Source organism: Chelon labrosus (assembly GCF_963514085.1).
Source record: "Chelon labrosus genome assembly, chromosome: 1".
In the NCBI taxonomy this organism is placed as follows: domain Eukaryota; kingdom Metazoa; phylum Chordata; class Actinopteri; order Mugiliformes; family Mugilidae; genus Chelon; species Chelon labrosus.
In genome coordinates this window covers 9,018,787-9,037,186 of record NC_140337.1, presented here as the reverse complement: position 1 = coordinate 9,037,186, position 18,400 = coordinate 9,018,787, and the positions used below count along the sequence as shown (strand labels likewise).

Genomic DNA, 18,400 nt, shown 5'->3' with positions numbered 1-18,400 from the left:
TTTTAATGAGTTTATCCTCGAGTCCAAATTGAATGTTTGTACCAGATGGAATGAAATTCCCCGAAGGCATTTTCTAACATACCTTGTTCATTAGAATGGGACACATGGACAGACAGCCCAAAAACATAAAATGGCTGTGAAAGTACCCAGAAAAGAGGCATAGTATTAAGAATGAGAAATAATACAAAAGTCAGTTATTATTAAATCTAGGTGTCTTGTCCCGAGGTTTAAGTAAATATCCACATATCCACACTGTTTCAGGTGTATATAACGTAAGGAGAATTGTGATGTGGCAAGGTTCATGTATTATCCTCTGCCGCCCAGTAGATCTGAGCTAAGGGAAAGTGTTGGCTTGCTGGTAGAAAACTGATCATTTTGTGTTGTCAATGATTTTGTTGATCTACTTTGACAGCATGTGTAGCCACAAGTGCAGAAACCAAAAAACTCACTGTTAAGATTTTCTTGACAGCAAAAAATACTTTTGCTCTGACATCTGCAAAGATTAGATGGAGTTCATTACTCATCCTGTGGACAGCAGCGGGTTTTTACCGTAAAACGTGGAATTTGTGAAAAATAGCTTTCAAAAGTCAGCATAGAAAAATACAAAACATTATTTGGCCTACAGTCCGTCCCCATAATAACTACTGAAAGGGCTGGATTTTAGGCTTTGCCAATTTTTCTTTCTTAACACAAATGGACTTTGACGGGCGTGTTTGTGGTTGGTTGCAGTGTGAACAGAGGCAATTTAGCGCGTGTGCTCATACTTGTGCACACGCATCCTTCTGCGTGAGCATACGAGCGCGCACGCGCATTTGTATGTGTGCATGTGTTCTGCGATGAGTCATTAAATCGTTGTGGTGTGATTAAATTACCCCACACCAGCACAGCAATTCATTCGTCCCCATCTGTTTAACAAGGCATTACTCCTCTGAGACTCTGGCTCTGTCTCACTGTGGGACAGATTTATGTTCAGCACAGGGCAAATTTGTACTGCACTTTTCACTCAATTTGCACTCACACTGTACTAATGGAGTCGTCTGAATCACTTTTATAGAACTAGTCACTGCAGTGTTGTCAATAAATACAGTATTCACAGTAGACAGAGATGTACCATGTGTTAAAGGTGAATACAGAGAACAAGAAGGTGAATGCACTAGATGTCACGTATGTTCAGCAGACATGAAAAAGAAAAAGGTTGATTGGAACACTCTAATACAGAAAACAGATTTTTCTAGGTGAAAAGTTCTGGGGCCAGTTACACCAGCTGGATATACAGCCAATCATATAATTAGACTGGGTATAAAATGTGCTTTAAGCCTTATGTAGAAGTAATACTTGTTACACTATCTAGATGTTACATCTGAGACTAAATCTTGTGCCTAGTCAAAGACAAGTGAAATGAGAAAAATCTAGATGGAGAAAATGATTATCGGCAGGTAGTAAGGCATAAAAGAATAATGAGAGACTGAACCAGTCCTGTGGCTATACACCAATCAGGCATAACATTATGACCACCTTTCCTAATATAGTGTAGGTCTCTCTTGTGCCTTCAAAACAGTTGTGACTCATCAGAGAGTAGACATGGACCTGTGGTGTCTGGCAACAGAATGTTGTTAGTGGGGGCCTTTGGGTCCTATGGGTTGAGGGGAGGGGCCTCTTTGGATCAGGCATGTTCACAGATACTGAATTTGGAGGTCAGGTCAACACCTTGTGCTATTCTTCATGTTTTCTGAGTTGTTCCTAAACTGTTTTTGTCTGAATGAATGCCAGGTCCAAAAGTTTCCCAGCAGAACATTGAATCGTCACAAGATGGTCAATGTTGTTTACTTCTCCTGTTGGTGGTCATGTTATGCTTGATTGGTGTATTTCAGCCAACGTTGATTTGAAAGCATATTTTTCTTTGTCAACTGTGTAATTCATGCTTTGGTAGCATAAGCGTCATTATTTGTGCCCTGTAGGGTCCACACAGACCTGCTGAAGCACCAATACGAGCCAATTTCATCTTCATTATAAGGCCATTGTGATCCCATATTACACCACGAGGAGGAATTAAAGTAAACAAACACCAGGTTGTTGTGGAGAAAGAACGATGCTGCTCACAAAGTCAGCAATGGAAAGACAACACAAAAAACCCATCTGCATGATAAAGTAGACCATTAAAAGTCAATGAGCCCAGGAGAGGAAAACACAAGAATTTGTGTTAGGAAGTCAATGGCTCAATAGTGTGTGTGTGTGTGTCTGTCTGACAGTTCAAGAATATCTAATGTCATGTGTGATGTCTGTGTGCAACACAAGGTAATACACAAATATTTGTGTCCGCTCTGTATAATTCACACATGTTGATGTAATTAGGGAGTAACCTGCTATCTGTGTGCGTGTCTGTGTCTGTGCATTTTAATGTGCATACACGCTGTGTGGTTGCTTGCTAGCTCCTGTTGTTTTACACCGGTTGTGTTTACGCTCCTGTTTGTTTATGTTTGTTGACTTTTAGTGGACACAATGCGCTAAGTGGAAGAATATTAGAGCGTTCTCGTTTGGACTCTTTCCAGACCCTCTCAGTGTGACCCCTATGGTGTCTGCTAATGAACTGGTTCTCTGTCCCTCATGACACAATATGGGTGATAATAACTTAGGCCACACACAGCGCAGGGTTGTGTGTGTCTTATATGACTTTCAAGCAAATAAAATCATGAAAAAACATGATAGTTTCATTGTTAGTTTTTATCTGTTCTAAGTGTGTCTATGCTTGAATGCATGCAGATGTATGCAATCATCATTACAATCATTGAAAACAGTGACAAATACTGTCCTCAAAGGTACTTATTCTCAAAAAAACAACTGCATCTACGTCCAACTATCCAGAGTGTTCTACCTTTGACTAAGAGAATGAGGGTTCTCTGCATCAGCTGTGTACTTGACCAGCTACTTGTTGTCGAGACTTGACATACACCGGTGGTAACTCAGTTTGGATTCTGCTTGCCATCTAGTACATTATTATTATGTACTATTATCCCATTAAGTTTGACAGCTCTTGTGTTTTTACATTTTAGGTGGCGTTTTTGTGTTAGACATGTAGATCCTGTGTTTTGCCTTCTTGTAAGTTTTATCCTGACAAATTGCTTTTTGAATGCCAGAGAGGATGCAACTAATTATTTTGTCCATTAGGTGGCGCCATCTCTGGAATTGCTGTCTCTACATAGATTACTCAGCAGTATTTCATCAGTCTGAAGTCAAATATCTAGTCGCTAACTGATTGCTTTGCGGCATGCAGAGGCTGTGGTAGTGCTTAGGTGATTGCAAGTTGTGTGTAATAGTAGATTATTGATTAAATGTCACATGCATGTTGTGTAAATGTGTTTATTGGAGGTTTCTGAGAATACCGACCGATGCGCTGGGGGGAGTTACTGTGTCGCCTAAATATCGTTTGATTTAAACTGTACAATCAGCAGTGAATTGCGCAAGCTCATCCACTCTCTTAAGCTGCAATGATGCATACAATACGTCTCTGCTGCTTAATTCTTTGATTTAATGTTGAGCTTTTTGTCTTTCATCTCTTCTTCTTTTTTTTATAGCTTTCTATCTCTTTGATTGACTCTAATCTCTCATTTCACAGTCTGACTTGCACATTGCACATCAAAACACTGAACACTTTTGCATAACAATGATCAACAAAAGCTGCTATCCCTATTTAAACGTTTGGCACCTAAATAGCACTGCATGCATTTGCATCAACCTGTCAAATCTGTGACTTTGTTTGTGTACGGAGCGTGGTGTGAGCATGTTTGTGCGCGTGGGGACTGTGTGTGTAAACTGAAGATAATGATGCGAGTGTAGCTGGAAAAATGAGTAGCTCGCATTTTGACGGTCTGTCAGGCGATTTTCCCTGCTCTGCATCCTGTACGTGATGTGTGTGTGTGTGTGTGTTTGTCTTGATTTATGCTGCCGTCACCGCGTAACACTGCATGAAGGGGGAAGCTGAGCGTTCCCGCCTGACACGCCGAATCACCTGTCACATCGCAGGGCAGCGCACCCACACGGCGGACGCACACATTTCTAATTACTCGCCCCTTCTCCCGTTCACTCTCCCCCAAATACACACTTGCGTATCTCGTGTAAAGTTGCAGAAGAACTCATTGTGTGTGTGTGTGTGTGGTATAGCGGTGGTGGCGGATCCCTGATGTATTCTTTCCACTGTCCACACCCTGCCACTGCAGTCCTGTCTTTTTACCCTACCTCTCTCTCTTCTTCTCTAATAAATAATTTATTAGTGGTAGAAGCAGTGGAGAGCTGTTTTCCCCTCCGGATCACACACAACCGTGCAACTCCCTCACTATACGGTCAAACCATGCATGTTGGGCTTCTAACCTTAACGGGAAACACAGTTTTCCTTTTATTCATGTATACCCTTTTCCTTCCCCCTTCCTCCATCTCTAGCTTAACTCACCCGTTTGTGTTTCTGTGTACACACTTTAATGTGTCCTGGATGTCCTTGATCAACAACCTTTAACATCCTGACGTCCTTCTTTTGCATCCCCACACACTGTGCTGCTTGAAAGGGTGGATACCGTGGGATTAACAGGGATTAAAATGGAACTGCTGACTCTGAACCGGCGTTTTTCTTCTCTCCATCAAACTCTGTGCGAGTGTGTGTGTTGTGTGTGCGTGCGTGCGTGTGTGTGGTGAGCCTTATCACTTTCCCTTTTTTTTTTTTTTCCTCTTCCAGGCAAAAAAAACTGCATACGTGTAACTTTGTGTGCGTCTATATCAGCAAGGTCTTAGATTACTCAGTGGGTCGATGCAGGGTGGGATAAGAGCCGGGGAGGCATCGGGCTGTTTCTATTTTAAGATGTGTGTCGGAAAACTATAAAGATCTGTAGCGCTGGCTGGAGTCTCAGGATGGCTTTTTTTAAAAAAAATATATACATATATTTCCTAGCCAGTCAAAACAGACAGTGGCAAATAAATGCTTTACAAAGGACTAATACTTATAGAATTTAAAGAACAGGGGACAGGGGATTTCAAGAAGTGCAAGTAAAGACAAAGACAGACAAGGACAATGAATTAATTGCCTGACAGCTCACTAACCCTTTCCAACCTTCTACCTGTTTTACAACCAAAATTCACACATTTATTTGTTTGTTCATTAAAGGAACAGTATGTAAGAAATGTATTTCAATTAATCATAAAATGGCCCTGATATGTCACTAGACATGAAGAAATCATGTTCATTTCAAATACTTATATCACTGACAACAGTGGTCCGGCCAGGATATTGTCATTTAAAAGTGAAAGTTGCAGCCCTCAACTGATGTTGATGTTGTCATGTTGTGTTTTGGCCTGAGGCTCCACCCTCCACCTATCAACTAATCACAAAGTCAGCAGAGTTTCGTCTTCCGGGTTGCCAGCTCTGCTCTAGTTACCACAGCTGCAGCTACGAACGTGTCGGATAAAACATGTATAACGTTATGAAACCTAAAAGACCTCGTTATGAATCCGAACTACGTCGTGACAAAGTCCGAAATAAAACAAGGATTTGTATAGGAGATGCCTTTGAAAGATGGAGACGGCTGAAAACGGAGAAGAATTTGAAGACAGACGCCAACGTTGCTAATTTTCTCCTGGCTAACTTATTTGTAATGTAAATGGACATTTAAAATATTCACGACAGTCGAACAAAGTTATGCATGTTCGTGCAAAGTAACGTTACGTTAGCGCATACAGAGGAGGTGGGTCATCGAATTGAAAAGGTAAGGAATTGTTTGGGAAATAAAAACGGCGAGTCGTCATTGCTAACATTAGCAATGCATTATGAGCCCGTTTCTCTGTCATTATGCTGAAACGCCGAGGAAAACAACATTAGCACGTCGATTATGGCAATGTGAAACGTAATTGAGACGTATTGAGTAGCCTAACGTTACCTCGGTAACCTGGCAACCTCGAGTCAGGGGGGAGGTTGGAGGGGATACACCGTTCTACAGTATTTTGAAAGTGATTGCAGTACCAGTTTTGGCCAGTTTTGGCCACAATCTTACATACTGTTCCTTTAACAAATACTTGGTTGTGGGTTTGTTGTTTTTCTCTGCAGGTTTGAGCCAAAAAACAACACTAACTGAGCAACAAGAGCTACAGTACACTGTTTACGTCAAGAAGATGCTTTACAATTGTTATATAGGGTGTCATGGGAAACAGAGTCCTGACCTGAATGTTTATCCTCTAAATAGGTACCTACAGAAAGCAACTGGGTGCTCCATTGAGTTTACAGTCAAATCAAAATGAAGTCAAAGAACTACCGGCAACAAACTCTGACGTTGACTAACGTTGCCTCTGTCTGGACCAAAAAGATGCACTTGAAACAGCCACTCAGAGAAATCCCTCTGACCGACTTGTTCTGCTGCCAGTTCAACGCGCTGAATCAGCTGAAAAGCCAGCAGCATGGGTCAGACCAGTGGCAGGAGACACTTTCAAAACCAGGGCCACAGACTCTCAAAATGGCAACAATGGCTAATATCTCATGGGTTTGTTGTGTCAAGCCCCTTAGAAAATTGAGACCTGGACTTGGAGACAATAGACCTTTTTCACTAAGGTTCTCGGCTATGAAAAAGTATGTCTGAAGTTCAAAAATGTCAACATAAATAGCATGTTTAAGATGCTATCAGTTTGCATTGTGGGAAACGTACAGTCCAGTGCTATCAGAGCTCAATCCATATATTCGACCGAAACCCTTGAAATAGTAGCTTCTGCTGCTTACATTTCTTTTAGTCTGCATATTGCAATTCCTCAAACTTTATGAAAAGATGATGGCTGAGGTACACATTTAAAACACGCAGTGCTAGTACCATTTGAAATGCAGTACTGATAAAGACCTCCCAACGGTCTGTTACAACCCCTTCATCAAAGCTTTGAAGGAGCACGCTGGGAGTGTCTGCAGGTACAGCTGACCTTTCCTCCATATGTAGAGCATGATTGCTTTATTTAGGTTTCCACTGTAGGGCATAATTTATCTGTACAGCACTCTGCTGAAAGGGGGAAGACCCACTTCTATGGAGTAATGAGACACTGCTACAGAGCTGGCGGTAACTCCATTTGACTAACTGTATGTTCTCCCTAACTAGAACTTCCAGGCCCTTCCAAGGCAGCCACTTCAAATCACCAAGAAGCAGCACATCCAAGGTAGGGTGGACACACTTATTAACACACACACACACCAGGTAACAATCCTCCCACATATTTTAGAGAATGAGACAGTGATAAATGTTGAGGTGTGTGTGGAGGGGGCATACAAAAACTTATGAGCAGGGAGCCAGTAAATGGGGTTTATGAGGAAGATAAAAGTGTAGGAGCAAAGGGCTGATCACTAGAAAGAGTCAAAGGTGTCTCCTCCATGTTTGTGTGTTTCCCCTGCTGTGGCCTCTTGAAGTTTAGTGCATGACCCTTGCTTTTGCAGCGTCCCTTTGATTTTAGCATGGCAATAATTAAAACGGCACAGTTTTATTGACATAATGAAATTTTTTTAGACTGAAATGTTCTGGATACAGCTCTGACATTAATTTTGAAAGACATACAATGGTAAAAGTTGGGGTTTTACTGGAAATAAATTACCGATAATGTGTTTTGTTTGCTTGGATGAAGACAGAAAAAGATCCAGATCATTTTGTGCCAACTTGGGACACACATGTATAAAGTGCATCCAGTTCATAGTTGATAAACTGACCAGCTGTGATTAATGGCTCTGCAAGTGGCATCCCTGTTTACGTTCTTGTGAATTCTTTTTTCCTTAAGGCAGCTTGGGTAGAGCATATGTATTTTCCTCAAGCATCAATTTGGCAAGTTCAGATGATTATTTTTGTACCATTCAGTCTGTTCCCTTCCTCTGAGTCCTCTGCTCACGCCTCCTTTGGAAAAAGTTTTAATTACGCCATCTTGCTGTTGTAGCACAGTCATCATTTTATAAAAATAAGTCACACTGCCTGATACTGCAACAACTGTGACTCTTCACTTTGATTCTTGAATCTGGCTACAATGGCTTCTCTCTGCCTTGACTACACACTGTGTTCTGTTAAGAGATGTCCCGGTCCTATCTTTCAGATCTCAGAGAAGCATCATCGACAGCTGACCAACTGCTGTTATTTATTTTGCTCAGCTAAAAAGGCTATACTGTTGTGTTGTAAAAGAGGAAGCAAGCATTTTGTTTCTTGATGCTTTTCAACTGTCCAGCATTGGGTTGAATTTTAAGTTTTCCCAACTCTCCCGAGTGCTTTTCATTTCATATAAGAGCAATTTTAGTAATATAAAACTGATGTCCAAATAATTTCTCAATGCTTGTTTCAATATTTGTGCAGAGTATCTCATAAATTTAGAAGCTAACTTGGACAGACAGGAGGCATGTATAACAGAGCCAAATTAATCCATTTGAGCCAAGATATATTAAATCCCTGAATGTACTTATATCTGCCACCCATCTACACAACATTTGATGGTTTGTGGCTGTATCTGGTCCTCACAGCTCCTAAGTAAGGCTGATTTTCTGTGGTTTTTCCAGGAGAGCCTTAGGTTAATACTTGACCGCTCCAGGTTTACCAGATGAACTGGCTGACAGTGTGTCCCCGACGCCGAACGAAAACTAAATTTCTCCATTTGTCGATGAATAAAACATCAAAACAAGTCCATCCGTCTGTTGGCATGACCAGGCCACATTGACTCTGCTGTCAGTCACAGCCAGTGGTGCTGCACTCAGCTCTACAGCTCTATTTCCGTCCTGTTTTTCTTTCTCTCTCTCCCTGTTCTCTGAGTTATTCATGGGTGCTAACATCAGCACCTCTGCTCCTCACTCAGATTCCCAGAGCTCCTTGTCATCAAATACTCTCCGGCCCCTGCTACGCCCCTCGTATCATGCCTGCTTTCTTTACATCAGTATCCTTTCTCCTCTTCCTCTGTCGTCCCCCTATCAGTTATCACTTTGTGTTTTGAGGTGAGTGGTGGACACAGTAATCACAACTGATTGCAGTGTCCTGGTTTGCTTGTGAACGTGAGTGGAAACGAGGCCTCGTTTTCACTGTCAGCATCTATGTGTTTGTGTGTGTGCTGCTATAGTGGCATTTCTATCATGCTGATGTGGGATGTGATGGTTCACACAATGTGATGGTTGTTAAGGACCCAATCATTTCTCCTCTACTAAGGTCAGCACTTCAGTCCAACACCTCAGTATAGAGTGCAGTGATACATCCTGATTGAATTTTGATTTCCATCTACAGGGGATCTGGCAGCTTCATACCTCAGCTTTTTATTTAGTCAGATGCAAGTTTGAACTGTATTGCTATTCTACCTCTGAATCCCTAGGAGCTTGCTGTCTGTGTTTTCTCTGGGTTGATGTCAAGCACCCAAACTAAATCAATGTGGTCAATAAATTAAGGTCTAAATGAGCTGTGCAAGGCATCCATATGTTACACACTGGGATGCTACACTGATTTATGGACGGCCCGTTTAATTTAAATCCTATTTACCATGGCCCATAACTTTCAGGTGATTCAGAGGTGATAGAGCTTGATACACTTTGAAGGATATCTGCAATAATCTAAGCATCTGTGTGGTTTACGGTGTATTTTCACAAGTGAGACCCTGTTTGATATTTACTGAATGTATTACATTTTGATTTTAGGAATGCATAACTGTCATTTGATCCTAGAGAATAAATTATCTCAATATAATGAATTTTTCCAACATTTTTATTTAACTTTGGTTAAATCAGTGATAAGTGATGTAATATATGTGTTATCGCTTCATTATGTTGAGGAAACTCATTCAAATTATGAATACCTGGGCTTTTATTTGTGAAGAACATGCTTCAGTTTTTTTTTACCAGATAAACAAATGTGAATTTAACCATTTATCCAACCAGGTTACTACAGGCTATTGTATTTAAGGTTGCCTTTTCTTTAGAGTGAGTGATGCCGTGCTGAGGTGTTCCTCAGGGGTCTGTGTTTGGTCCTTGCAGGAAAGGAGGAGGAGGTGGTAACTGTTCATCCTCGGGCCATGTTCATTCCTCAGGAGGGCTGGACTTTTCTCGCCGCAGGTCAGACAATATGTAATGTCGAAATATGTTTTTATGTTATTTAATTCTTTCTCTTTCTTGTCACCTCGTTTCATATAAAGTAGTATGGTAGGTACTGCAAAATTGCAATTTAAAGGCATTAGCTGTATTTAACTCAGTAGGCGTTAACATTAATTTATAAGGTCTATTATTTGTTTTAGAGCATCACCTACTATCCCAAATTAGTGGACCTTTATTTTTTAAAAATATCAAGAAATTATTTGGAAACAAAGAGCTGTCTGTTGTACTTATAGTGGTTGTGCAGTTACTTGAAACACTGCACATGTTCTAAAATTTATTAAATTCTTCATTCAGCTGCAGTTAACTACTCAGGCATGTCACTGAATTTACCCAGGCACTAACTAAATCTAAGGGAGCTTTTATGGGTCACGTTTGTGGTAGAAGTGTGAACATCTGTTCCGCAAGCAGTCCAGATTAGATTTAAACATCTCAGATGAACACGACCAATTAAAAAAGTCTCTTTGATTTCTCCACTTTAGATCTTTTTGTATTTTTAGAAATATTGTAGATGCAGTGTTTTGTGTTGGCCACATTCTTCCGTTCTAGTCACTAACTGTTAACTTTAAAAGAAAAGCCCTGTTACATTGACATGACCTTAGACAGCATCCAACGGTCACTTCAGGCTGTAATGCTGGTTTATGCTGTGCAGGCAAACAGAGCAGAGCTGGGACACTGTCAGTCTGGGAGAGCTTTGTGGGGAACGGAGGGTGTCTGCCGGCTCTGACAGAGTGTCGCACACTTACATAACCAGACAGATAAACCAGGGTTAGCAGGAGGACAGCAGCAGGATAAAAGAGACACACTATAAGCAGGGAGTCACTAACACGCTCACAACCAGCTGTCCCACACATGCCTACACAAACACATCCACGAACACTTAGTATGTCCTCTGATGTCCTTCCAAAACTGGAACAACTATTGTGTGTGCCTGTTTCAACTGCTATTGCTTTCCGCTGTCCCTAGAAAAAGTTCAACTAAAAGACCTGTCAAATGGCATTATGTGTCCCAATGTTACTTTCCTGCCTGTGAAAGTATTGTGTATATTTGAAGTGTGTGCATGGATTTGATTTTGTCTTTAGTGTGTTTATTTATTGATCCCACAGCGCTATCAAATCTGTTTTACCTTCATGTTCTTTACACTACGTTTTGTAGATCCTCCCTGTACCTTGTGTGAGTCTGAGTTGGTTTTTGTAATTGTCAACTCAGTTATTTTCTGTTGGACGATGTCTGCTGATGTGTGGGAGCTGCAGAGAGAGGAAAAGGAGAGACTAGCCAAAATGAGAACAAAGTCTGATTCCCCTCAACAATCCCTTTATTCAAGTCTTTTTAGTGTTTTATTTATTAATTTATTTTTCACTTTTAAAGGTCCATAGTACTCTTTTTGAGTACTCTTTTTGAGTAGTATTTTTGAGCAACCTACGTGAAGAAGACCATTGGTTCCTAAATATAATTTAGAAGCAGAAAATTATTTTAAATAACTTTTTTTATAGAAAATAATAACACGAAATTCACCAAGATAATAGAGATCTTAGAGCATCGGGTGAACCCAATCTGACCCTTTAAAAATAAATAAATAAATCCTGTTTTGTCAAGAGAAATTGAAATAGAAATGAAAAACAAGGTAGAGGTCAGGTTTGATCATTCATAATTTCCAACAAATTTGACTGAAACATTATCTCTGCATATTTTCATATTTTCCAATGTTTGTTAAAGAGAAGATTGAAATTAACTTTAGTTTTTGGGGATGAATCCAGAATTAATTTGTGATTTTGGACGTACACCTTTACCTAGCCCTCCGGGGCTTTAGATATAAACTACAGGATACATGTAGGTTACACTTCCCCCGGAAGACTTAAGTAACTTTCACAATCCAGCTCAGCCTATATCCATACATTTACCTTGGCCTGTATGTTGGTCGATTCATTCTTCCTGGAAGCCTCTCTGCACCAACCGCAACCCACAAGGGACATTTCATATTGTGCATATTGTCACTGAGCACTGGAGCTTGTATGCATAACCATACTTCTTGCTGCAGTGCACTGCAAGGTATTATCAAGGGATGTTCAGGCTGCTGTGGGTGGCGGCATTTAAACGATATGAGGCATGTCTAAGAGTCCTCAGTATCTTGGTATAGTGTACAAGGAACTACTTATGTATTGTTTTAATATCTGCAGAGTGAAGTAGTATACACCTCTATACAGTACAGTGATGCTGTCTTGAAAATTTAAAGCAACATTAAATTCAGTGTATAATTTACTACTCTGTAATATTAACATAGTTTTAAAAAGTAACTAAGGTATATTTATAAAGTCATTTATTACCACTACAGCGAAGCAGTGGTTTAATTTTAGATTAAGCTAATTAATTAATCAAATAATAATTCAATGTGTACATAACTTGTCACCCAAATGTTAACATTGCAGTTGTATATTTTCAGTTTAAAGACATAAATGGCGCGTCCAGTTTAAATGATCAGCCTATAGCTTCCCGTGGGTTAGAGTTATTTCTGTATGGATCAGTACAAAGATTCCTGATGGTGCTGTTTTCATCACAGGCTGTTTCAGGCTTTGGAGGGCACACACAGTACACACGTATACTCATTCAAGAAATTGGATTCACACGTGTAGTGTCCATTATTTCTCTCTGTTTTATATCGTACATGCATATTTTGATATAATATTGTCCCTCTCTCTCTCTCGCACGTACACACGGCTCCTGGTCAGCAATATGTTTCTGAGCCTGCCAGCCATGCTTGGAGGAAGTGTGATCAAGCTCATAAAACATTAATAGGGTGATATCTTTAGAAACTCCCTTGCTCATCTCAGCACAACCAAAACCGGTTGTCTCTTTTTCTCCCTCTTTCACCTCCATCCGCCTCCCTGCTCTTACAGCCCCTTTAAGATTTTCCTTTGCAGTCTATAAGTGACCGGGGTTACATGGAAAATAGGTAAGTTAAATAGGCTTACTTACTCTGTATCACAGTTAATTATCAGATTTACCTCTATAATGAAAACAATAATTATTTTCAATGCTTCAGTGCTTGAACTCGCCACCCACGCAATCCCATCCACCCATTCACCATCATTCTTCCTCTTTCCACATAAGCTGAAACCTATTACAGCTGGTTGCTTCCTCCTAAGTGAAAATCTCTCAACTTTCCTCCATCCACTTTGAGTCATTTCCCCACATTTGGTGGAGTTTAATTCGATTTTGAAGCAGCCGAGCAGTGAAAAAGATGTGTCTGGGTGGCATGGCAGTAATGGAACGTATTGCAGTAGCCTTGTCAGTCCGTGTTTAAATGTGCGTCCTTGTCTGCTTGTGTGTGTTTGTGACTACTTCTTAAGAGATGTTTCAATTCAGATTTGCCAAACTGACAAGAGAGCTGTAGGCTTCTCAGTGAAGGGCATGTTGCCCTAACTGCCCCCTGTCACAGAGAGCAGTGTCCATGTCTGCTCTTTGTGTCTACATTTTTGTTTACAATGTCTGTGTGCATCTGTAGATGCATGTGTATGATGCTGTGTGACAGGTGAGTTTCAGTCTTCCTCATTTGAATGTTTTTCTGTCTGTCACTCTGTATCATTTAAAGCCCCTCTGCGTATTTTAAGGCCATGAGCAACTTTGTCAAGCAGTTCAGTTGCAGGTGCTTTGAGGTGTTTTATGTCAGTTGCTCAGCTTTATTGTCCTGACAATGTTCCTGTCCTGCGATAACCCGTTCCCTCCTTATCTTTAACCAGGACGTGCTAAACCTGCCTTTAACCAAACATGTTTCCATTGTGGCTAGGAAATGAGGATTGATTATATTAACGTGAAAAAACAAGGTCCCATTTTACATCGTATTAATGCCCAGACACATCTAACTGACATCTAAGAAGATCGGGCAATAAAGGCCGACTGTGTCATCACCTCATGTCACCTGTGTCTGGACCAAAACATGTCACTTGAACACAACACAAAGACTACAGCTAATGGCCGACGTACGTTCTGCCGCTGCGCCTTAAAGGAAATGTCTCCTCATACCAGCAGGTGGCAGTAGTCTGTATTTGTTATTCAAAAGGGGAACCAGAAGAACTGCAGTTAGCTGGGAGGTTAGAAAGCTAGCTCTTTGAACTTAACCAAACTTCCATTTCTTCTGTTTCTAACTGGTGGCAACTATGCAGGACACACCGCAAAAGCTAGGCTCACAGACAACTCAACCTTGACCAACAGCTGACCATCAGCTTGGTGTGTCACAGCCTTTGAATATATTAAATCTGCAACTTTGTGACACATCAGATTGGCTTTCAAGCCATCTGCACCCACATAATGTCTGATTGAAAGAAGCTTGCCCTTTCCCACATTACCATTATTTCTCAGTGGGATGTATAAAAGCATTAAGATATGGTATCATTACTCTGAAGTAGGCTGGTAGTCAAGATTTATTGAAGGTGTTTTGTTTTAATGGCAATAGTTCTTTCCACAGTAATAAGACTGATCTTTCTCTCATTAAAACTTTTCAGCATATGGTAATTTGTTCCTGATCAAAATTTGCATTTTAGAGAATGTAAACATATTCCTCATTACTGATCTCGACTACAGCAATCCACAACCCAGCTGCTATTAATCAGTTGTTAACTTTTATGACCTGGCCCACTCATCCACAAATATAACTGCAAATGTACGTATTAATCACATATGTCTCCCAGTGTAAAACGTGAGTTATTTACATGCAGCTTCTAACTATGCATTGATGGTTGTGATACATCAACATAACCATCAATGTTTACTTCAGGCCATTGGTAGTGTATATGTAAGGGCAGTGTTAAGAGCTGATGTGTGCCGTCATCATTTTGGTGAAGCTTTCTTATTACGGAACTAACATGTTTTGTCAGTGATCGAGATTTAATAACAGCATTTATGTAATTCCTAGTAACGTGTCGCTTCCTTAATAACCCAGCTTTATATGGCTCACTGCGCAGCAGATTAGATCCAAATCATCGCAATTACACCATCAGATGGAGAAAAAAAAGACAAACATTTTGCCAAATTACACTGATGTATTCAGAGAAGACCTCGTCGCGAGATGAATTATAGAGAGTTGGACGGACAACACACAATAGTGTAATTGCGGCATGCGTCACTACAATATCAAGTTAAAGAAAAACAGGGTCAGCTTCTACTTTAGATCTTTGATACCTCTGACATTTTAAAACCCATTTGACTTCAGTTTAGCCGTGAGTTTACCAAACCAAAAGATATTTTGGACCAGTGACGCAGAATCACACCGAGGCTGAACGAATGGCAAAGATAAAGAAGTAAGGTGGCGTAGAGCTGGGACAGATATACTGTGGAGCATTGTCTGTAAATTAGAAAATGATTTGTCCTTTCTGTACCCTACCCTCTCAGATTACTAAACTAATTCTGGCTTGGTGTGAAATTTTTATTTTCTATTCTTTACTGCGACTTTAGTTAGAGAAATTGCCTGAATCCAGTTCCCATGGCTAGAGAATATATCTGTGGATGAAGTGTCCTGATTTACACGCAGTTGTGTGTGACAGTGATTTCAGTGCCGGAACAACAACACGTACAACAGTCAGTTGGGACGTAATGTCTGTGATGATGATGGAGATATTTGATACTGAGCGGGATAATAACGTCAGTACAAAGGGAACGATGATGTAGCTGATGTGCATGGAGACGCTTACAAACACGAAACAAATGGACAGGAGAGTAGCTGCTACACCCATGTCTATGGGCAAAATTGTCACATTTTCCTTTAAACGTAGGTACAATCAAGTTTGATGGCACAATTTCTCCAGCTATCTGAAACATCAATACTGGACATAGCGCTGTTCTTTGGCGACAACGCGACAATTTCTTTCCAGACTTACCACTTATCTCTTCCACCAACAGCAGCGAGAAACATGAAGACACTGATTTCTCTCCAGGCAGGCGCTTTCTTGTTCTCTTGACCTCACTGTTGCTATTAGTTGCTCCACTCCTCACTTTCAGCATAGCAAAATACAACCATCACAGCGACTCTCTGTGGGTTATTTAAAGCTACTCTGAGTCACTTAATGAAGTGAGGATGGCAGGTTGGGGAACATCGAGTGCGGACTAAGTGTTGCACTTCAGTACAAATGACGCCTTCCACGAACAGAATGTCTCACATTAAATATAGTGTTAATCTAAAAATACATCAGAATAAACGTAAACACGTATGAGTAGTTTTATTTCTACTCTATTTCACTGTTATCTTTGACTATTTTACATCGTCCTGAATATAATATATTAAATATTAAAGCCTTGTTTAAACACGCTCTGTATCAAAGTTGAGCTCAAGTTTTTTTTAAATGAATGTTATGTACAAAGGGAAAGAGAGGCTAGGTCTGTAAAGATTTTCGGTCATCCAGGTCATAATATATTCACCCTGAGTCTGGATAGTCTGGCCATTAATGGTTCATTAGAGTACCACTCACTGGAGGAAAATTTAACAGGATCAAAACTAATTCCCCCAATTACAAGTGAGTATCTGGTTGTCAACAGACCTTAGTCGTCTCAATTTCATTTGGGCACCATCCACAGATGTTCTTAAAAAACCTAAACCCCTGATCAGTCATTTGCAGTCAAGAAGTCAAGAAGCATCTTGGATCCTCTTGCCTTTATTTTAGCTATGGATGTACAGTTAAGGGTTGACCTTAGAGGGGAATAATAAGTTAATGTGAGGTAATGTCAGTGTGTGTTTGTATTTGTCAGACTTCTGCCAGGTGGAGCTGCGTCTGTTGGCTCACCTTTCCTCTGACCCTGAGCTGCTCCACATCTTTACCAACCCACAGGCGGACGTCTTCACCATGCTGGCCTCTCGGTGGTGAGCCTCCCTCACTCGTACACACTTATACACATCCTCATACACCCTCACTCGTACGCATTCACACTGGTTCTCCCCTGATCTCCTTGCCAAGGTGAGTGTTGATGCTCCACAGGGTTTCTCTCTCTCTCTCTCTCTCTCTCTCCCTCTCCCTCTCTCTCCCTCTCCCTCTCTCTCTCCAGACTGCCGACTCCTTCACTTCAAACGCTAATAATCCTGTTGCCATGACTACCATGCCAACTGCCTCGTCCTGCCTCTTTTCCATGAGCAGGACACCCTTGGGCTGGTTGCCCTGGTGACTACATTGTTGCTCTTTTAAAGTATTTTTGTGCGGACGTTTTTCTCCTTCTCTCTTGCTGCCAGTGCTTGTCGGTGTTTACACACATGTCTGTGTCGTTTTTGATGCCGCGTGTACGGCGTGCGTCATACCTGTTCTGCTGTCATCCATCTCAGTCAGGTGTGTGGCAGAGGGCAGCCGGTTAAACAGATTACCATATTAAAAACCCTTCTGAGGATTTACAGTGTGTCTCTTTCATTATTTCTCTTTCACCTTTAAACAAATTAGCTGGTATCACTGCAGCTCTGCTGGGATTACTCTGCCTTAGCCTCGCCTTTGCTCTCTCTTCTACAGTATTCTACTTGCCAATTATCCCTCCACCTTCATTTTCACATGGTTTTATTCTCACTCACCATGTCGTTTGTCATTATATTGTTTAACGATAAATTAAACCCAAGTTAAGAGCAGCTCAAGACAGAAATAAAATGTGCAAGAAAAGTAACATACCGAGATGTAATCCTCCGGTTTTTGTCTCCTCTTGATGAATACCTATCCAGCAGGGGGCAATGAAATCCAGTATGGTTAGCTGAGGAAAGTGTTGAGCTGTGAAGCTCGTGGGTTAACCATCGTTTAACACAGTGGGTTATTTTAGATCTTTACATAGTGACGTTATAGTTATACATGCACTTGCCAGTTCATTAGATACACTAGTGAAAACAAATGCATTGTAATATTTTACAGTTTATGTTGAAACAGTCTAAATAAGGTGGTAACTCAACAGTATGCTAATTTTCGTATTTTTTCGGATGTAGTTTTCAAAACTGTTTTGAATTAAACACTTAAGTGTTTCTGTTATTCAGCGTAGCCAACTGACTAAAATATTTTTCCAAACCACAGCCTCCACAATGAAAACACAGTTTAAACAACAGTTCTCTCAGTTATTTTAAACAAATGCTGCATATTATAAACTTCATGAATATAAGATTTAGTGCAGGACCGTTGTATTCGGATGCCTTTGTTTTCACTAGTGTACTTCATTAACTGGCCAGTGAGTTTATAATGAACATGGGCTCATAGTGCAGACTATCAGCGTTAATTTGAGGGTATTCATGTCTGAATTGGAGGGAATGTTATACGCAGCCCCCTATTTTCAAGGGGCTCAACAGCGGTC

At 40.7% G+C, this 18,400-nt stretch overlaps 1 protein-coding gene across 1 annotated transcript in view; it reads left to right on the top strand.

Annotated features, from left to right (window-relative positions):
• The window catches only part of poln (polymerase (DNA directed) nu), a gene marked incomplete at both ends in the record, with an annotated part of 45,502 nt that overhangs the window by 13,704 nt on the left and 13,398 nt on the right, over window positions 1-18,400 (top strand). The window contains 3 exons of the mRNA XM_084549092.1: window positions 7,113-7,170; window positions 9,992-10,069; window positions 16,841-16,952. Of these exons, the coding sequence (XP_084405218.1) occupies window positions 7,113-7,170; window positions 9,992-10,069; window positions 16,841-16,952 (248 nt within the window). The remainder of the gene's footprint in view (window positions 1-7,112; window positions 7,171-9,991; window positions 10,070-16,840; window positions 16,953-18,400) is intronic.